We start from the raw sequence: 18,238 nt of genomic DNA, 5'->3' as shown, positions 1-18,238 counted from the left end.
TTTTGTTTTGTTTTGTTGTTTTGCTGTCTCTTTTGTTGTTGTTCTCTCCCAGTGCTGGGGGTCCCAGGTCATCTTGCAGTTTCTGAGGTAAATCCACACCCCACTTACATTTTTTAATTCAAGTAGCTGTGTCTTCTGTGGTGTGGAAAACTTCTAAGACCTTCTGGAACACTGAGGAGATAGATGTGTCTTCAAAGTCCGTGAAGTAACCACTTGGGAGGTGGATGGCTCAGTGGCTAACACTGGATGGCTCAGTGGCTAACACTTTCAACTTTCAACACAAGCCTCACCTGTCTCCTTAGATTCTGAGATCGAATTCCCAAACCTGTATCAAACTGGGTCCATGTAGCATGTAAGTCTGTGATCGTGAGGCTCCCAGAACTACAGTGAGATGGGAGGTAGAGACAGGAACACCTCTGGAAGCTCTTGGGCTACCTTGGGGTACACTAGTGAACGGAGAAGAGACCCTGCCCCAAACAAAGTGGAAGGTGAACACCACACTGACCTTATCCTCTGATTTCCATTAGCTCTGTGGCCTGCAGAGCCCTCGGATATGAACACAGATTGTGTGTGTGTGTGTGTGTGTGTGTGTGTGTGTGTGTGTGTGTGTGTGTGCGTGTGCATGTGTGTTATATGTATGTATATATATCATACTCACATCACTCATAACACTTTTAGTGGACGCTCATAATTCACCTTACAGGTTCTTACTTCCATGCCCTTTGTCCTATTTTCTCCGATCCTAATTTTTCTCATCTCTGAATAATTATTAATTACTTACACCTATCTCATAATAACTGGGAAGAAAATATGTTGAATAATAGCTGGGCACAATGCTTAGGAAGCCGTTAATGTTTCTTATTGCTTTGATCGTAGCAGTATGAGAATCAAAGGGAATAGAATATCGGGAATATTAACAGACTTTCTACAGATCAGCTAGAGCAGGGTTTTCTATCATCTCCCTGGCCCTTTATGAAAGGTCTCTGGGGAGTTCTGGGAAGGCATTTGAAGGCTTCCCTAATGGGACCCCCAGAGCAGGTGGGGGTTGGAGATGCTCTGAGGAGGCCTGCTGGCGGGGAAATAGTTAACGTACCTGTTTGGTGGGAATACAGGTAGCTAACCTTTCCCTTTCTTTTCCTGGGATTTCCTGGTAAGCCAGAAGCTGGGCTGGCTCACTCATCCATTACCAGAGGACCTCATTCCAATCTGGCCCTGGGGTTTCAGGGAACAATTGCTTTGAACAATAGCCAGAAAACAAGTTCCACCAGTCTGGCCTTTTTTTTTTTTTTTGCAACTGAATGCAGCTGGCTGGCTGAGGTGGGGGTTGGGGGCTGGCGGCAGAGTGGGCTTCACGAGGACTCCTCAGCTGAATCGGAAGAGCTAGCAGGTAAAGTCTGGTTTACGGTGTGGTGGTGTGGTGCAGCTGGTGTTGACTCTCCAGAAGTTTAGTTAATTGCAGAGATTTGGTAAGGGCAGAGGTCTCTGGGATGGGTCGGAGGACACTTAAGTCCGGAGAGGGTCCTGCCTCTCCTGAGCTCTACCGTGCGATTTATTTATTTTTACAATGTTGCTTAGCAGGTCTTTCTCTTAAGTAAATAGCATTATCTCCCAAGGAGTCTATTTGAAAAGTATAATGATCCCCTCTCCCTCCCTCCCTCTTTCCCTCCCTCCCTCCCTTCCTCCCTGTATCTCCTTCAATACTTCCAGAGCTAGGACATGTAAATCTGGGTAGAAAGGTCTGCGTCCTTGTCTCTCTAACCTTGCGGGTCTATTCTGAGCAAGAGATGAAGTTGTAAATATGTAACCACATTGACTCAAGATCATGGCTGGATGTCTTGTTGCTTTCAGCTCCCCCACCCCACTCCCCAGCTCAAACTCAAGCCTTCTCCCGCCCTTGGGATGATCACTCCACACAGCACTGGGGGCAAAGCCGGAAGTGTGCAAAGCTGAAGTAATTTACAACCCTGTCACCGATGGTTTTCACAGCCATACTTGGGGTGGCAGAGGAGTGTCTGGGCACTGTAAGAACCCTGGTTCTAGGGAAATGGCTGAGTGCTGGCTGCTGGCTGCCCTGGGGTCTCTGCCCCATGTCTCTGCTTGCCAGGGAGATTTGAAGCTCTTGTGTACTTTCTTCTTGGTGAGCGGGAAAGGGGTCGAATCGAATCTTCTGGGGAGGAGTTCTGGGGTCCTAAGTATTTGGAGAAACAGAAAGTGAAAAATGTCACTGGCCCAATCAACATCCGGTCTGTCCAAAGGATACTGTCCCTGGTGACCATAAATACCAGGCGGGAACCTATCCTCTCTCTGTGTGGTTAGCATGTGGTCTGATGTAGATGCCAACATGAAGTGACTGTAGAGCTTCCCTAGTGGGTTTGAAGCCTTTGGATGCATGACCCTGTGGGGCGGTGGGCGTGAGGCTTCCTGGGGGTTATGTTGGATGAGAGCGCATACCAGAAAAAAAAAAAAAAAAAAAGAAAAGAAAGAAAGAAAGAAAGAAAGAAAGAAAGAAAGAAAGAAAGAAAAAGACACCTGTCATTGGGCTGGACAGGTGGCTCAGTGGTTAAGGGCACTGGCTGCTCCTCCAGAGGTCCTGAGTTCAATTCCCAGCTCCCAGATAACCATATAAGTAACTCTAGGTTCAGGAGACATGATGGGTACCAGACAGACAAGTAGTACACAGACATAGTTGCAGGCAAAACACCTATAGATACACACACACACACACACACACACACACACACACCCTTAATTAAAAACCAAAAAAACAAAAACAAAAACAAAAAAACCAGATACCACTAAGGGCTATCTGATAATGGCATGCATGAAAAACATTATACCTATTTCTCCGTAGGCTTACATCTATCAGTAGGTAGAGCACTTTCCCATCAAGTGCAAGAGCTGGAGATTGGTACCCAAAAATACCAGAGGGCAGGGCAGAGACATGGAGGCCCTGGAGCAAGTTGGCTAGACTAGAGGAATCCTCTAGCTCTGAGTGCAGACAAGAAACACTATCTCAGAGTGATCGAAGACATTCAACCCTCAACACAAGCACAAACAGATGTGCCCAACACACACACACACACACACACACACACACACACACACACACCAAAAGACAAACAAAAAGTACCTCGGGTTACTCCGAGTGGCAAAGTGATCGAGGAGGAGGCTGGGCGTGAGAACGGTTGATTGGCAGTATCACTGAGTGGGCAAGGAGACCCCAGCGTGGACGGGCGTGTCTCCTTTTAGCTTTCCTCTGGACTGAGCCTCCTGCACTATTGGTCTGAAAGGAACCCTCTGGGTCTTAGTCCAGCTCTTGCTCATAGAAGAGGAGCGCAGAGCCTGGAGAAGACAGGCCTCATCTAAACTCCCCCAGGACGTGGGTCTGGGAAAGCACCAAGAGGCTTGGGCTGTACCTGTGTGTGCTGGCCTGAGAGAGCAGTGAGCAGAGGGCCCACTGACCTGGGCTCGGAACAGAGCCAGATTGTGCTATGCTGCTGTAGGGGACCAGAACCATCTGGAACCAGCGCCAGATCAACCTGATGCCCTCTGCCACCTCCCTGATTTGCATTAAATTTATATTCCAAGCTGTCCGTACTGTTCACAGATACTGGGTAGGCCGACAGGGATCACTCTTGAGTCTTGTGTGACCCCTTACCTCACACAGTGCCTGGCAGCCGGAGGCGCTGGCTGACTAGATGGATGAATAAATGCAGGATACTGGCTTAGCGCTTAGCGCTCAAAAATGTTCAGTCTAAAGTTCTTAGAGAAAGTGTTTGGCAGTCTGGGAATGGTAGCACATGTCCGTAATCCTAACACTTGGCAGGCAGAAGGAGCACCAGGAGTTCCTCTTCAGCTTTTCTAGGCCAACCTGAGCTACGTGAGACCCTGAGTTTTAAAAATGTGTGTGTGCGTGCACGATATATATACACAATACAGATTTCATATTGTGTGTGCGTGTGTGTCTGTCTATTTTATAGAATTCCACCCACTCATTGGCTAAAGTATGTGATTGTCTTTAAAGCCGAATGTATATATATATATATATATATATATCTCCAGGGGTTGGGCTGTTCATTGAGAGGGAGGCACATGATTGTCCACAGCTGGGAAGTCCATTGTTTCCATGAATCCACACGTGCATTCTTGCCATTATTCAGCCTAAGAACTGATCAGACGTATCTGTGATCTGTATTGAAGTTTAAAGAGAAGCAGGGCTGTCCAAATGGCTCAGCAGGCAAAGATGGTTTGCTGCCAATCCTGACTACCTGAGTTCAGTTCTCAGGACACACATGATAGAGAGAGAGATCTGACTCTTGCAAGTTACCCTCTGACCCCCCAACATGTGTGCTGTGGCACCAACACACACACACACACACACACACACACACACACCTACCTCCTCCTCCTCCTCTTACTACTACTGCCACTACTACTAATAATAATAATAATAATAAATGTAATTTTTAAAAATTTAAGGGGAGAGGCTTAAGAGTTGACTTTGCACTTAAAAGTACTTGCTTTTTTTTTCCCCAGTTCCCTTGCCAGGCAACTCACAAGTGCTTTAACTCCAACTCCAGGGGATAGGGAAGAGGAAGGGAGAAGAGAAAAGCAATAACAAGGAGAGGGAGCAGGTCAGGTTATGGAAACCCCGCCTCTGCAGGCAGCTGGAGGATTGTCTTTGAAAGTCTTGAAATTCCGAGCAAAGGGGAACTCAGGAAAAGCTGCAGGGAAGCCAGGAGGCGCTGTCCAGGGTTCATTCGTTTGTTTGTTTGTTTACATAGACGACCAAGGATTCCAGGATCGCCCTGAGTGGTAGGTGCGGAGTCGTCTTGAACATATGATCCTGCTGCCTCCATGTTCTGAGTGCTGGGATTCTAGGTCTGTGTCACCCAGCCCTGCTTATTACAACACTGGGGACCAACCATGGGGCTGTGTGCAAGCCAGGCAAGCATTCAGCCCACTGAGCTGCCTCCCAAGCCTCATCTGCCTGGGGAGAAACGTGTTAGGGTGAAAAGAGGATCTGGGCAGAGCAAACAGCCTCCCAGAGTTAATGCATCAGAATACCCAATAAACCGAAGCTTTGGCGTTTAGACCGGAATTTCCTTACAAGTCTGAAATCTAAGCGTATTTCTATGCAAATTCAGATTATTTCAGGGTTAGCGTGATGGCTTCGTGGTTCTGAGTGCTGGCTGCAGTGGCCGCGATTCTGCGTTTGTGTCCTCAGCAGTAGCACAGCACAGTGGCCCACAGCCACGGTAACTCCAGTTCCAGAGGGTCCGACACCCTCTTCTGGCCTCTGTGCGCACCAGGCACATAGGTGGTACACATACATCCTTGCAGGCTAAACATGTATGCTCATAAGATGAAAATAAACGTGGAAAACATTTTGACAAAAATATAATTTCACGTTGCTGACTTGGCTGAGCGGCTTTGCCTAAACAGGTAAGGAAATCTGCAGACTTGAATAATCAAATCTCTTTAAACATTTTAAAGTGTGTTTATAAACACGCCCCTCTCATAAGCCCTTCATGTTTCTAGCAAGGCAGCTAACACTAGAAGAAGTAAAGTCTTTTAAGCATTTAACTCTTTTTTTTTTTTAAAGATTTATTGGTTTATTATATATAAGTACACTGTAGCTGTCCTCAGCCACACCAGAAGAGGGCATCGGATCTCTTTACAGATGGTTGTGAGCCACCATGTGGTTGCTGGGAATTGAACTCAGGACCTCTGGATGAGCAGTCGGTGCTCTTAACCACTGAGCCATCTCTCCAGCCCCCAGCATTTAACTCTTGATAGCAAATAAATTAGGCTGCTTATTTTAACTTCAGTTGTTAAGAAGTCGTCATCAACCTTTCGGTTCTTTTCTTATCTTTTCTTTATGTGTGTGGGTATTCTGCCTGCCCGTGTGGAAGGCATGTGTGTGCAGTGCCTAGGGAGGCCAGAGAGTCCCAGATCTGTCCTCACAGGCTGTTGGGAGCTACCGTCTAGATGCTGAGAACGGAACCCTGATCCTCTGCGAGGACAGCCAGTGTTCTTACCTGCTGAGCCATCTCTGTAGCCCCTCCAGTCTCCGTGGAATCATACTCTAGTTTTTAAATCTTACATCTTAATCTCATGCCACTTAAAACTGTGAAGTTGGGGGGTGGAGAGATTTTTGCCAGAGGACCCTGGGTTTGATTTCTAGCACCTACATGGTGGCTTTCAACTGTCTGTAATTCCAGTTCCAAGGGATCCAATGCCCTCTTCTGCACATACATGACAGGCATACAGACAGGCACAACATTCATATACATCAGATAAATAAGCAAACACACACACACACACACACACACACACACACACACACACACACACAGAGTTTTTCTTTGAGACAGGGTTTTTCTGGCTCTACTGGAACTCACTATGTAGACCAGGCTGGCCTCAAACTCAGAAATCCGCCTGTTTCTGCCTTCCTAGTGCTGGGATTAAAGGCTTGCGCCACTACCGCCCAGCAGCAGCAACTTCTGGATTTCCCTCTAATCCCATCCTTAATCGCCTCTCATAACTTGTTTCGATATCGATTGCCTGATTTGAGGTCATGGACTCCGGCTCCCAGTCCAGGTTGTACCGGTCTCCTGCTGGCTTGACTGCCTCCACCTAGTTGTTGTCCTTCCCGATTAGTTGGCATCTTGCTTTCCACATGCTTCACGTCTGACTCTCAGCTGCCCGTCTGGCGTCACTTACAAATCGCACGTCCCTGATAGCTGGTTAGGGAGCGCAGTTACGGAATAACAAGCCTAAGCAAAACCACTTTGAGCAAGAGCAGGGCCCTGGTCCTCACACTTCGTGGGTGTTTCTGGCTCCAAGTCTGGCTGGAAGCAGGGTGAACCAGCCGTGCCAGAGGACCGACCACCCATCCCACCATAGGAGCCTCGGAGCCTTTGCTCTCACTGCTGGTCTCCCTGTGCTCTCCTGCATCCTGTGCAAGTGGGTATACTGAGCAACTAAGCTGAAAGCAGGCTTTCCTAGAAGCCCCTTCCTCTCCCCTGCCCAGCAGGACTCGGGATGTAGAGGCAGATGCCTAGCAAACTAGTGGAATGAAATACAACTTCTTTTGTGTTGTGTGCATGTGTGCAAATGTACGCAGGAGTGAGTGTGTGTGTAGGGGAGACTCTTGTTTGTTTGCTTCTTTTTACCCTCAGACACCTGACACCTCGAAGGCTTCCTACCCCCCTTCTGCAAGGCTTTCAGCAGTAGTCACCGTGGAAGGCCACACGGGGCAGTAATCTGGCTAAGTCATTGCTTGAGTATCAGTCCTGTCCTTTTTGCCTTATATGACCTTGAACCAGGGTCATGGCCTCCCCTGGGGAATGGATTATGTAGTATTTGGTGGGCTTAGAGAACGTTATAGGGGAAGCTGTCTGTTGTCACAGTGCAGAGTGTGACACTGGAGTCAGGGTGACTGGATTCTGACCCGCTCGTGTCTCTCTAGCTGACCCTGTACTTCGCATCCCGCCTTTCTCAACCTTCGCTTCTCCAGCCGTACAGAAGAGAAGCAGTAGAACTGACTATTACTTACTATTGCCGTGGGTAGAACAGGGTCACGTCGACGGCGGCGGCTTACTCTATGGAATTCACCCATGATTTTCAATTCATCAAGCACTTGTTAAGCACTTGCTGTATACCTACCATCTCAAAAAATAAGAAAATAAATAGATTGTATTGGGGTAATAGAACACGATGACTTCACAGGTAATGGGTGACATTTCTGAAGAGATGACACGTTCGCTGAGACCTAGAAGATAAGATTGCAGGGACAACCAGTGAAAGCCTCCCTGCTGACTTAGACGGGAGGGAAGCCCATATGGTCAGAGGCAAGTGCACAGTGGAGACAGGGCTGCAAGGTAGGGATGGAGGTACACCTGGGGGAGGGGAGGAGTGCCAGCTAGGGACATTAAAGAAAGGAGTGGCCAGACCCAGGGCATTTCAGGTCACTCAGGCTGCCATGGGAGGGTAAGTTGAGAGGAAATCACAGACGAGGCCGATGTGTGGTGACCCAGGCAGAGCCCAAGGCACCATAAACTGTGGGGTGACAGGCTACACTGAGCTGCACATATATGGACGGTGCATTTTTCCAAGACCAGACGCTGGGGTAGATGTGGTGTCGGGAGGTGGCAGACAGTGACAGGTTATCCGAGGATGGAAGTCCTTGCCAGGAGACTGGCTGGAAGCCGGAAGGGGTTGAGCTCTGCCTATCTGAAGCTTGGGGAAGGAAGAGCTGTGCTTTGAATATGTTGTGTGGTGTTACAAAGGCGGGCCTGGTGATAGGGTGGTAACACTCTCCACTCTCCTTCTCAGACATTGTTCTGGAGAGCTGTCCAGGGAACTCACACGGCAGTTCTGCTCCGCTCGCCCTCTTCCCACAAGGGACCGCATTGAATCTTGCTGTCATTCTGATCCTGCCCTGCCAATCTTGCCTTGTCAGTGTCCGAGGGGAGGAGTGATTCCCTTTAGCAGAGGAAGAGGGAAAGGACAAGACCAAGGAAGGCCTGTAGCCTCTCCTCCTGAATCCACCCATTCTGGGGAAGTGGGACCAGCTCCTCCACTCAGGTGGCCCTCATAGCTGAGTCCCATCCCAGCTGAAGCCATCCAGAAGACATTTAGGTCACAAGTGAGGCTTTTCCCTAGACCCGTGTATCTGCCTGAGCTGTCAGGCTGCGTTGGAGTCTTGAGAGGCTGTCACTCAGGATGTTTCTGTCTTGACAGCTGGGATGACAGCAGCTCCGTCAGCAGCGGCATCAGCGACACCATAGACAACCTCAGCACGGATGACATCAACACCAGCTCATCCATCAGCTCCTATGCCAACACGCCTGCCTCCTCCCGGAGAAACCTGGATGTGCAGGTAAGGAACAAGAGAGGCTTTCCCAGGCTCCTCTAGCCTAGCTCCAGTTTGGCCTTGCTGTAGTTAGAATTCCCATGCCGATGAGGAGAGATCCAACCCCTAACATCCAGTCTGTGTATCCTCACTGCAGGGAAAGAAGTAGTGGGCAGTACAGATGGGCAAAGGAACTTGCACTCTCAGTGTTTTGGTGTGGGGAGACCATATTCTCTCCCTGGACCTCAGTTCTGGCTTGTTTTTAAATAAACAAGCAGGGGTCAGAAAGAGAATTCAGTTTATAAAACGCAAGCCTGAGAACTTGTTTAATACCCAGAAACAAGATTTAAAAGAAAAAAATAAAGATTGTGTGTGTGGCAGTGAGCATTAGTATTCTCAGTTGCTACAGAGGGAGAGGGCTCACTGCCCAGCCAGCGTAGCCTACACAGCAAGCACCAGGGTTATGAGAGACTCTAACACCAACAAAATGGCAGGCAGCACTTGAGGAATGGGTGCTCAAGGGTGTCCTCTGGCCTACTCTTGTGTGCTCACGCTTGTTCACACATGCCAGTGCCCTTAACGTGTGGACACAAGTATATGTACACACACATCTTTTTAAAATTGAAGATAATTAGCAAAGGGTGGTTGGTTCCCCCAGCGTGGACCCAACAAAGTGTATCTCCTCTCTGCCCCATGAGCCATTGCTGCCTCTGAGCACAGGTGTCTCTCTAGGGAGTAGAATGAAGGTTAAGGCTGAGAATTGCCAGCTGTGGCAGCTGTGCTAGCTGTGCTAGCTGTGCCAGCTATGGCAGCTGTGCCAGCTGTGCCAGCTGTGGCAGCTATGGCAGCTGTGCCAGCTGTGGCAGCTGTGCTAGCTGTGCCAGCTGTGCCAGCTGTGCTAGCTGTGCCAGCTGTGCCAGCTGTGCCAGCTGTGGCTCACATCCCTTGCTACTGTAGTGTTGTACTAGTTACTCTTATTAGAAATAGCTTTCTGCCTTGTTTTTTTAAGACAGGTTCTCCTGTTCTTTTATCCTAATGCTTCATTCTGAGTGCTGGGGTAACCAGTGTGACTCACACCTTGCTTTATGCAACACTAGGGACCTAAACCTAGGACTTTCCTCATGCTAGGAGACCTGTCTACCCATTGAGCCACATCCTTGGTCCCTTCGTATTTTTGGTTTTTTTGGAGGGGGGAGATGAGGGAGATTAGGGTTTTAGTTTTTGAGAAAGTTTTGATGTGATCCAGGTTGGCCTAGATTCCTCTTGTCTCTGCCTCAGAAGAATTGAGCGCTCATGTTTGCACCTCCACAGCTAGCTTTAATCCTTTTCAAATTGTATTCTGCACATGAAAGCACATACCTTAGCTCCTGGGGGTCAGACGCTATTCCTTTGCCGGAGCCAAGTCCCTTTGCCGGAGCCAAGTCCCTTTGCCCAGGTGACCCATGAGCAGTGTGTGACAGTGGGCACCAGCCAGCTGCGTTAACTCCAGGATTTTGCATTTCAAACAGTTCAGTTCTTATAGACTCAACTTTATTGGCCCTCACTGTATTCCTTAGAGCCTGGACTCAACTCTGTAAGCCCATTTTATTGCAGCATCCTCGTGGCTTGCTGCCAGCACAAGGTCAGCTGTGGCAGTTCTGGCATGGGCGAGCCATTTGGTCCCTCTCTCTAGTGGGGCCTGATGTTTCAGGTGAACTGCTGAGAAGCCCTGGGATTACCACGCCCTAACTAGCAGGCCTGCCCTCCCATTCTCTCATAGCCTCTTCCCTCTCTGTTGCTTTTTACTCTGTATAGGTAGGGGCCACGTTGGAAGCCTCTGCTTCAAAGGTGTCTCTTCTTTGAGGGTAGGATTAAAGAGAAGCTGTGTTGGCAGTGTGGGGGTTAATTCTATCCTACAGAAATGTAGCTGCGGACTACCTGGCCACATGTTTAAGGAATTGCTTTTGGGATTGCCTGTTATAGCTTGCACTCTCATTTTAGCCAAAAATTGCAGTAGGTATGTGTATGTGTGTACACATGAGAGTGGATGTTTTGTTGTTGTTGTTGTTGTTGTTGTTGTTGTTGTTGTTGTTGTTGTGTTACCCAGACAACAAAAAGGTGGGCACTAAGATTTTGGGTTGAGCACTTTGTGTCCGGATCCTGGTAGTAGTTGGGTGAGTATGCTGATTTTCTAGGATTTTTCAAGCTATGCACTTAAGATCCTGTACTTTATTATCATAAGAATATGGCACCTATGATGCTGAAAGATGGCTCAGTGGCTAAGAGCATGTGTGACTCTTGCAGAGGTCCCATGTTCAAGTCCCAGCACCCATGTTGGGTGGCTCATACTACCTTTAAGTCTTAACTGCAGGGAACTCCACACCCTCTTCTAGATACGAGCACTTATATACTTATACATGAGCACACACACACACACACACACACACAAAATAAACTTTTTAAAAAACAATATTGCACCTGTGGGACGTACATCAGTTGGTAGACTGCTTTCCTGACCCATACAAAACCCTGCGTTGGATTCCCGGCACCACATCAACAGTGCGTGGTGACCTGTGTATGGAATCTCAGAACCTGGGAGATGGAGGTAGGGGGTTCAGCAACACCAACCTTGGCTCCTTGAGTTTCAGGACAGCCTGGGCGATGCAATGTATGAAGCCTTACCTCAGAATTATACACGCACACTCCTCGAATACACCTAACACCTAAATAAATAATTGTCATTTAAAAACACACTCGAAGCCATACTCACTGAGAACGATCTTGCGTTGGTGTTTAGGTACAAGTTAGGAGCACTTAACCCAGCCTAGGTCCCTGCTACATATTGGATACTCAGTGTCTGAAGGGGAGCAGGGGGAGCTGGGACACTGAGTCGGAAAACCCTCCCATCTGCTTCCTTCTCACGGGCTGAAGTTTGTCTGCAGACCTTACTGATGCCAAATAAAATCCTGCGACGTGCATTTGAGCTCGGCGCAGGCCAAGGCCTTCCCTTTGAGCAGCACCTTGTTCTCTTCTCACAGATGTCACAGGGTGAGGTGTGAAGGCTACTACCAAGCAGATACCGCAGTTGAGATCAGAAGTCATTTTGAGGGATACAAAGGGGTCACTGTTCGTTGGGCCGTTTGGTCTCTTCCAGGTCTACCCAAGTTGGAAATATCACAGTAAGAGCAGCAGTAGGTCTGGGTAGCAGAAATGCTGGCTGCAGCAGAGGATACCGAGATGCCTATTGTCACGATGTTTTTAAATGGACTTTTTGTGACATTCTCTTTGTTCCTGTCCAGGGAGCATCTCAAAATATTAGATTCCACATTCTGGCAGCCTTGCGCCTCCTCCCCCACAGGCTGGCAGGAATGCTAAGGGCCATTACCCCTCTTTGAGTGGCTGGAGCCTGGAAGATGCGCCCGCACCCTCCCACTCCTCGGTGCGTGCATCGGGGGTCTCGTCACACGATGCTTTACCCTGGGCGAGTGGGCTACACAGCCCATCGGGCAGGACACACAAGGCAAGAGAGGGCTTGGCGTTCCCACTGGAAGCACTGCCCGTCTGGCCTCCTCACATCTGAGGAGAAGGGAATTTCTTTTTCCCCGGGAAGCGCAAGGAGCAACCTGGTGTACTGATGGAAAGAGGAGAAGGCAGAGGAGGTGCGATCACTGGGGAGTAAACCTTCCTTCAGGGGACCCTGTCTCCCCTGAGACATGAGAAACGTTGAAGGTGCCCCACAAGGTTTTCACGGCCTGTTTATGGGTACCCTGATCCCCCGCTCTCATGGCTCAGTGTAAGAGACAAAGACCTCTGAGTGAGACCTGAGCCCCTCTGCATGACTTCTAGGAGAGCTGGTGAGTCCAACTGTGGCATCAGAGAGGAGGGTGACATTGAAGTCAGGCGTTCTGGGGTTGAGTTTTTCGCCACGTGACATCCTGGGGTGATCAGTCAGATTCCTAGAGCCTTTGGCCTCTCATCCACAAAATAATGGCCGCTAGTCCTGCACCCTAGGGGTATGTCACCAGCGGGCCAATTCTGGACACGCTTCTCCCACAGTCTGAACTGCTGGGCTGCTCAGAGGTCCCTCTTGTCTCTCTCTGTGCCTTAACCGCCCTTTTCTCCGTCTCCCTCTTGCATCTGCAGTGGTAATCCGGAGGGTAGCACGCTGTCATGTGTTTTGCTTGTAGTTTCACAACAGTCTGCCCTCCGTTCTGCAGCCTCTTGTCCCCCAGGCGCTGTGCTGGGGCAGAGTTCTAACAAGCGCACATACGCCCGCCGTGCATTCATCTGTGCATTCAGTCCATGGCCACTCCGTCTTCCACCCTTGGTAGAAGGCACTAGTCCAGGTGCCAGGGGTGGTCAGCTGTCTATGCCGAGATCATCTTTCATTTTAATGCCTGAAGTTTTCGTGGTTGTTTTGCTTTGTTTTTAAACAAACAAAATTCACAGGGGGTGTGATGGTAAAAAAAAAAAATACAACTGTCAGTTTGTTTTTGTTTGTTTGTTTGTTTACCTCTAAGGGTAACAGAGTTATGATGCACGTAGCCAGGATTGCTGTCTCGTGTGTCCTAGCATCCTCTGGCCATCAGACTATCAGGATGGCAGGCTCAGCTTAACTGGAGAGAGCAGGCTGCTATATACCAGCCTTCCTGGGGGCCACCGATTCTGATTCTGCCAGTTATTTCTCCTTAAACCTGTGCTTTCATGGAAGATGTGTTCAGTGTGAATCACAGTGCAGTCTCAGGAGATGAGTTGAAAGTGTTTGAGGGTCCTAGTGTCTGGGGATACAAGTTGCAAGTGATGCTGCTGTAATTCTTTACATTTTTATGGGCTGCAGCTTAAAGCCCCCCACAGCATCTAGGCCTGCCTAGGGATTCAGTGTCTAGAGGCTTAAGCAGCTAAAACCCTGTTCAACTTCTGCAAGACACAGGTGGGGTAAATGCTAAAGACACAGCAGGGTGCTGGGGTCCTTAGAGCTGGGGAGTTTGGTGAGGAGAGTTGCTGTTTATGACATTTCTACACACTAAGCTCTTAGAAGTTCACCATCCATTCTCCAGTCAATGGTCTATTCAATTCCCACCTGTCTGACAGCCATTGTAACAGCCTTAGAGATGGGAGGCAACCCAAGATCTCACACAGCAGTGGATGACAGCAGCCAGTGCTGGAATTTAAGCTCACTGGGCTCCAAAGCCTGTGTTCTTACTTTTGGGCCAGACTTTCTGGGAACACTGCCCTCTACTCCAAGGTCCATTCTGGCTTATCTGACCTCTCCCCACAACTTGCCTGTTGATGACCTGTTGCTGGTAAGAAAAGCCCCAATGGAAGGTAGGACCACCAGTGTGCTGACCCGCTGGCCTTCCTGTTGCAAACTCTGGGAACAGAAAAACAGATTCCGCCCATTTTAACTTCCAAGAGATACCACCAGTGGTCACACATGTCTCCAGGAGGATTTGCTAAGGACGTGTGAGTGCAAGCCTGTCAAGATGTCCCCGGCAAATACCTAGCTCTGCAGAAGACGGTTGGGAGAGTTCTCACCCCGCACCAAGTTATCAGGTGTGATAGATAGTTGGAAGACTGTTCTACCAGAGAAGAAAAGGCCAAGCCATGGTCCCAGTCTGGGGACATGTGCACTCCCTGTTATTGATGGAGTCTGTCCTAGGGGGTCTGGCACTGAGACCAGGCTAAGCCTGCTTACTCTGTGCCTGAGCTTGAAACAGCCAGAATGTCCATAGAATTAGAATTTGCTAGGTGTAGGTATCTTTAGTAGGTGACCTGAGGCATGTAGAAGGTTATATCTCTTCGAGCTTATAGTTAAGAATTACACTGTACTATAGTGGTTAAATTATTAGCTGGCAACTAGTAGAATACCCACAATGCCTTCCTCACTGTATGAGTTTGGTCAAGTTTCCTTTCTACTCAGGCATCAGTATTCTGTTATTTTTTTGTGAGTTTTTGCTGAGGAATAAATTGAATTATATTCTCTTTCTCCCCATCTCTGTCTGTCCCCATCTCTCCATCTGTCCTGGTCTGTGTCTCTTGTCTTTGTCTCTGTCTGTCTGTCTGTCTGTCTGTCTGTCTGTCTGTCTGTCTCTCTCTCTCTCTCTCTCTCTCTCTCTCTCTCTCTCTCTTTCATCCCAATCCATCCCAATCCCCAGGGTCTCACGCAGCCCAGGCTGGCCTCAAATTCCCTAATCAATGATGACTTAGAACTTCTGATCCACCTGTCTCCGTGTCCAGAACCCTGAGATTTACAGACACGTGCTACCGTCTTGGGTTTCTGTTGCATAAGTGATGGGGAATGCAGGCATCATGCGTGCTAGGCAAGCACTCAGTAGGCTGAGGCTATGTCCCCAGCCTGATGTATATATTTTCTAACACACACATAGAGAGAGAGAGAGAGAGAGAGAGAGAGAGAGAGAGAGAGAGAGAGAGAGACATGATGATCATGATGATCACTTCGAGGTAGAGATAGGTGGATCTCTCTGAGTCTGAGGCCATCCTGGTCTTCATGGAGAGGCCAACCAGGGCTACACAGTGAGACCCTGCCTCCAGAAAGAAAGAAAGAAGAAAGAAAGAAAGAAAGAAAGAAAGAAAGAAAGAAAGAAAGAAAGAAAGAAAGAAAGAAAGAAAGGAAGGAAGGAAGGAAGGAAGGAAGGAAGGAAGGAAGGAAGGAAGAGAAAAGAAAAGTGTTATTTTATTCTCTCTGTGTGTGCAGACCATGGCAAATGTGTAGATGTCAGAGAATAACTTTGTGGAGCTATTGTTCCCACCTTTACATGGGTTCCAGGGGTTGAACTCGAGCCATTAATACCTTTACGTGTCCAACAATCTCACAGGCCCCTGGTGCACATATTTACCAAAACAAAGCATGTTAGCTTGTACCTGGAGGGCTGTAGTGCACAGTAAGCCTTAGGTGTTAGTGCCACTGTTATTAGCTGTGTTACAGTGTAATGTGGAAGGACAAACACGTCCGTAAGAGGTGCTACAGCCTCAGAACGGCTTAGAACATAGTCATATGTGTTGGGATGTGCTCACATGTAGGTTCCATGAGGCTGAGGCTTTGAGTTGTCTTTGAACCCTGTACAGGCAGCTCCCCTGGCTCATCGTGGTACCTGAGAAATAGATGGATGCTTCCAAAGTCTCTTCTTCCTGCCTAAGGCCTTTACAGTGCAATTTCTGCTCGCCGGTATGGACTGCTCTAGATGCTCCTCACGCTAAATGTGTCTCATTCTTTAGGCTCCTTCTAGAAGTTTCTGTCTGGCCACCAATTCCCATGTCACCACTGTAATCTAAACTGGGTCAATGTCAGTATCTCTCCAAGGCCACGCCCCCTTTCCTTACGGTGTCCGTCACATCTCACAGCCGTGCGTTTATTTACGTCTTTGTATCCCATCGTTGCATCTTTCAGTGACTGTCAATTCCACAAAGGACGGGGACTAATCTCACAGGTTCTAAGACCCTACATGATGCCTGGCAAGCCGTGGGCATCGAGTTCATTTTCGTTCAGTGCACGCCAGAAGGATCTAGAAGAAGGAAACCAGGCTGAGATCATTGAGTTCGTGCATGTCTCCTGACTGGCTTTGACCAGCGCCTGTGTCATAGCCTGCAGTGTGAAGTAGCTGTGCATACCTTTGTTCCCAGACCTTAGTGCCTATCTGTTCTGCACACAGATAGGAGACCTCCCTCTGCCCCTCACATGACTGAGCGTGTTTTAGTTGTTCTTTCCTCACGTCCCATCTCTGGTCCTTTCCACGTAGCTGCAGCTCCATGTGTGTTTTAGGAAGGACCAAGCAAGTATAAGCACCTACAGGAGGCTGTAATGGATGGAGGTTGAGCAGGGCCTTCCTGTCTATACTGAGCTTTTCTCCGTTCAGCCCTCTTTAGGAAGGCATTTGTCCTGCTGTGTAGCATGGCCTCAGACCAGGTCTTGCCCAGTCCACACTTATTTCCCACCTTGCCCACACAACCCCCTCTAGGCAGCTGGTTTCTTAAAGTGCCCAGCCCGAAAGCATCACCGACTTTCCCTTTCTGGTTCATACAAAGCTTCTCCCTTCCAGTCCCCTCCCCCAGCCTCAAGGCCCAGAGGCCCCAGAGCATTCCACTCCCTTTGTGTCCTTCAGCCCTGCAGTTCATTAACAGCACACTCCTATCTCTTCCCGGGGCTTCATGGCCGGCAGGTCAGGCTCTCCCAAAGAGAGTTGTCTAATTATCTTAACTTGTCTGAGGACTGCTGCTTGGTGGGGAGCAAAAGCTCCAAGACAAAGCTGGGCAGGAGTGAGCACTGTTGCTACTGCCGGTTGAACGTTTCACAAATCGGCAGAGTTCGCACGCTTGTTCGCTCTCTCTGCAGAGCTAGATGCAAGGCTCCCCCTGCTAGTGGAATGACAGGAAGATTGGGAACAAAGGGAAGGGGGCAAGCTGGTGGTGCAGGGGATTGAGAGTTAGGACTGGAAGTGGCTGTCTGCAAGTGGCAGAGTTGATGGCCCCTTTCTTATCACCTCTCCCTCTGCTTGCTTTCCTCCTGGGGGCCTTGGCCTGCTCTTCCTCCTCCATTAGTCTTTCCTTAAAGGAAAAAAAAAAAGGTAGGGGGTCCCTGTGACTTTCTCACAAAGTAAGCAGATGTCTGAGGTTTCGAAAGGCCTTAGGTAGTCCCTGAGTTGGCTTGGCCTGCATGGGCGAGCTCTAGCTGAGCATGTGTCTTGTCCACAGACTGACGCTGAGAAGCACTCACAGGTGGAGAGGAATTCCCTGTGGTCTGGTGACGACATCAAGAGATCAGATGGAGGCTCAGACAGTGGCGTGAGGATGGAGCCGGGCTCCAAGTGGAGGCGGAACCCTTCAGACATGTCCGATGAGTCGGACAAAAGTGTGTCTGGCAAGAAGAATCCAGTCCTCTCACAGACAGGCTCATGGAGGAGAGGCATGACAGCAGAGGTGGGCATCACCATGCCAAGGACCAAGCCATCAGCTCAGACGGGCACCCTGAAGACCCCAGGGACTGGTGAGTGAGAGGCCAACACCGTGATGACTTTAGTGGGGGCTTTACCTTACAAGTGACTTCTTCAGGTGGCTGTTTTGCCCACAATTGTTTTTATGGTGTTGTGCGTGGCTATATGCATGTGTCTGTGTACGCGTGCGTGTGTGCGTGTGTGTGTGTGTGTGTGTGTGTGTGTGTGTATGTATGTATGTGTGTGTGATGTGTATGAGACGTACATGCACACAAATAATGTGAGTATGCCAGTACCTACCATGTGGACATGCATAAGGACACTAGAGGATAATCTCAGATATGTTCCTCAATACTATCATCTGCTCCCACTACCTTTTTGGCTATCATCTGTCTATTTGTATATCTACCATCTATATGTCTATCATCTATATCTGCCCAATCTACCAGTC

At 48.9% G+C, this 18,238-nt stretch overlaps 1 protein-coding gene across 3 annotated transcripts in view; it reads left to right on the top strand.

Moving 5' to 3' along the window:
* Nav2 (neuron navigator 2) overlaps nucleotides 1-18,238 on the top strand; it is a 368,060-nt gene that overhangs the window by 287,174 nt on the left and 62,648 nt on the right. For all 3 annotated transcript variants that reach the window (XM_032893546.1, XM_032893545.1, XM_032893544.1), the window contains 2 exons: nucleotides 8,749-8,887; nucleotides 17,549-17,840. In XM_032893546.1, the coding sequence (XP_032749437.1) occupies nucleotides 8,749-8,887; nucleotides 17,549-17,840 (431 nt within the window). The remainder of the gene's footprint in view (nucleotides 1-8,748; nucleotides 8,888-17,548; nucleotides 17,841-18,238) is intronic.

This window comes from Rattus rattus, chromosome 2 (genome assembly GCF_011064425.1).
Source record: "Rattus rattus isolate New Zealand chromosome 2, Rrattus_CSIRO_v1, whole genome shotgun sequence".
Classification (NCBI taxonomy): Eukaryota; Metazoa; Chordata; class Mammalia; order Rodentia; family Muridae; genus Rattus; species Rattus rattus.
Note: the sequence above shows the minus strand (reverse complement) of the source record. Positions and strands in the feature narration are given on the sequence as shown.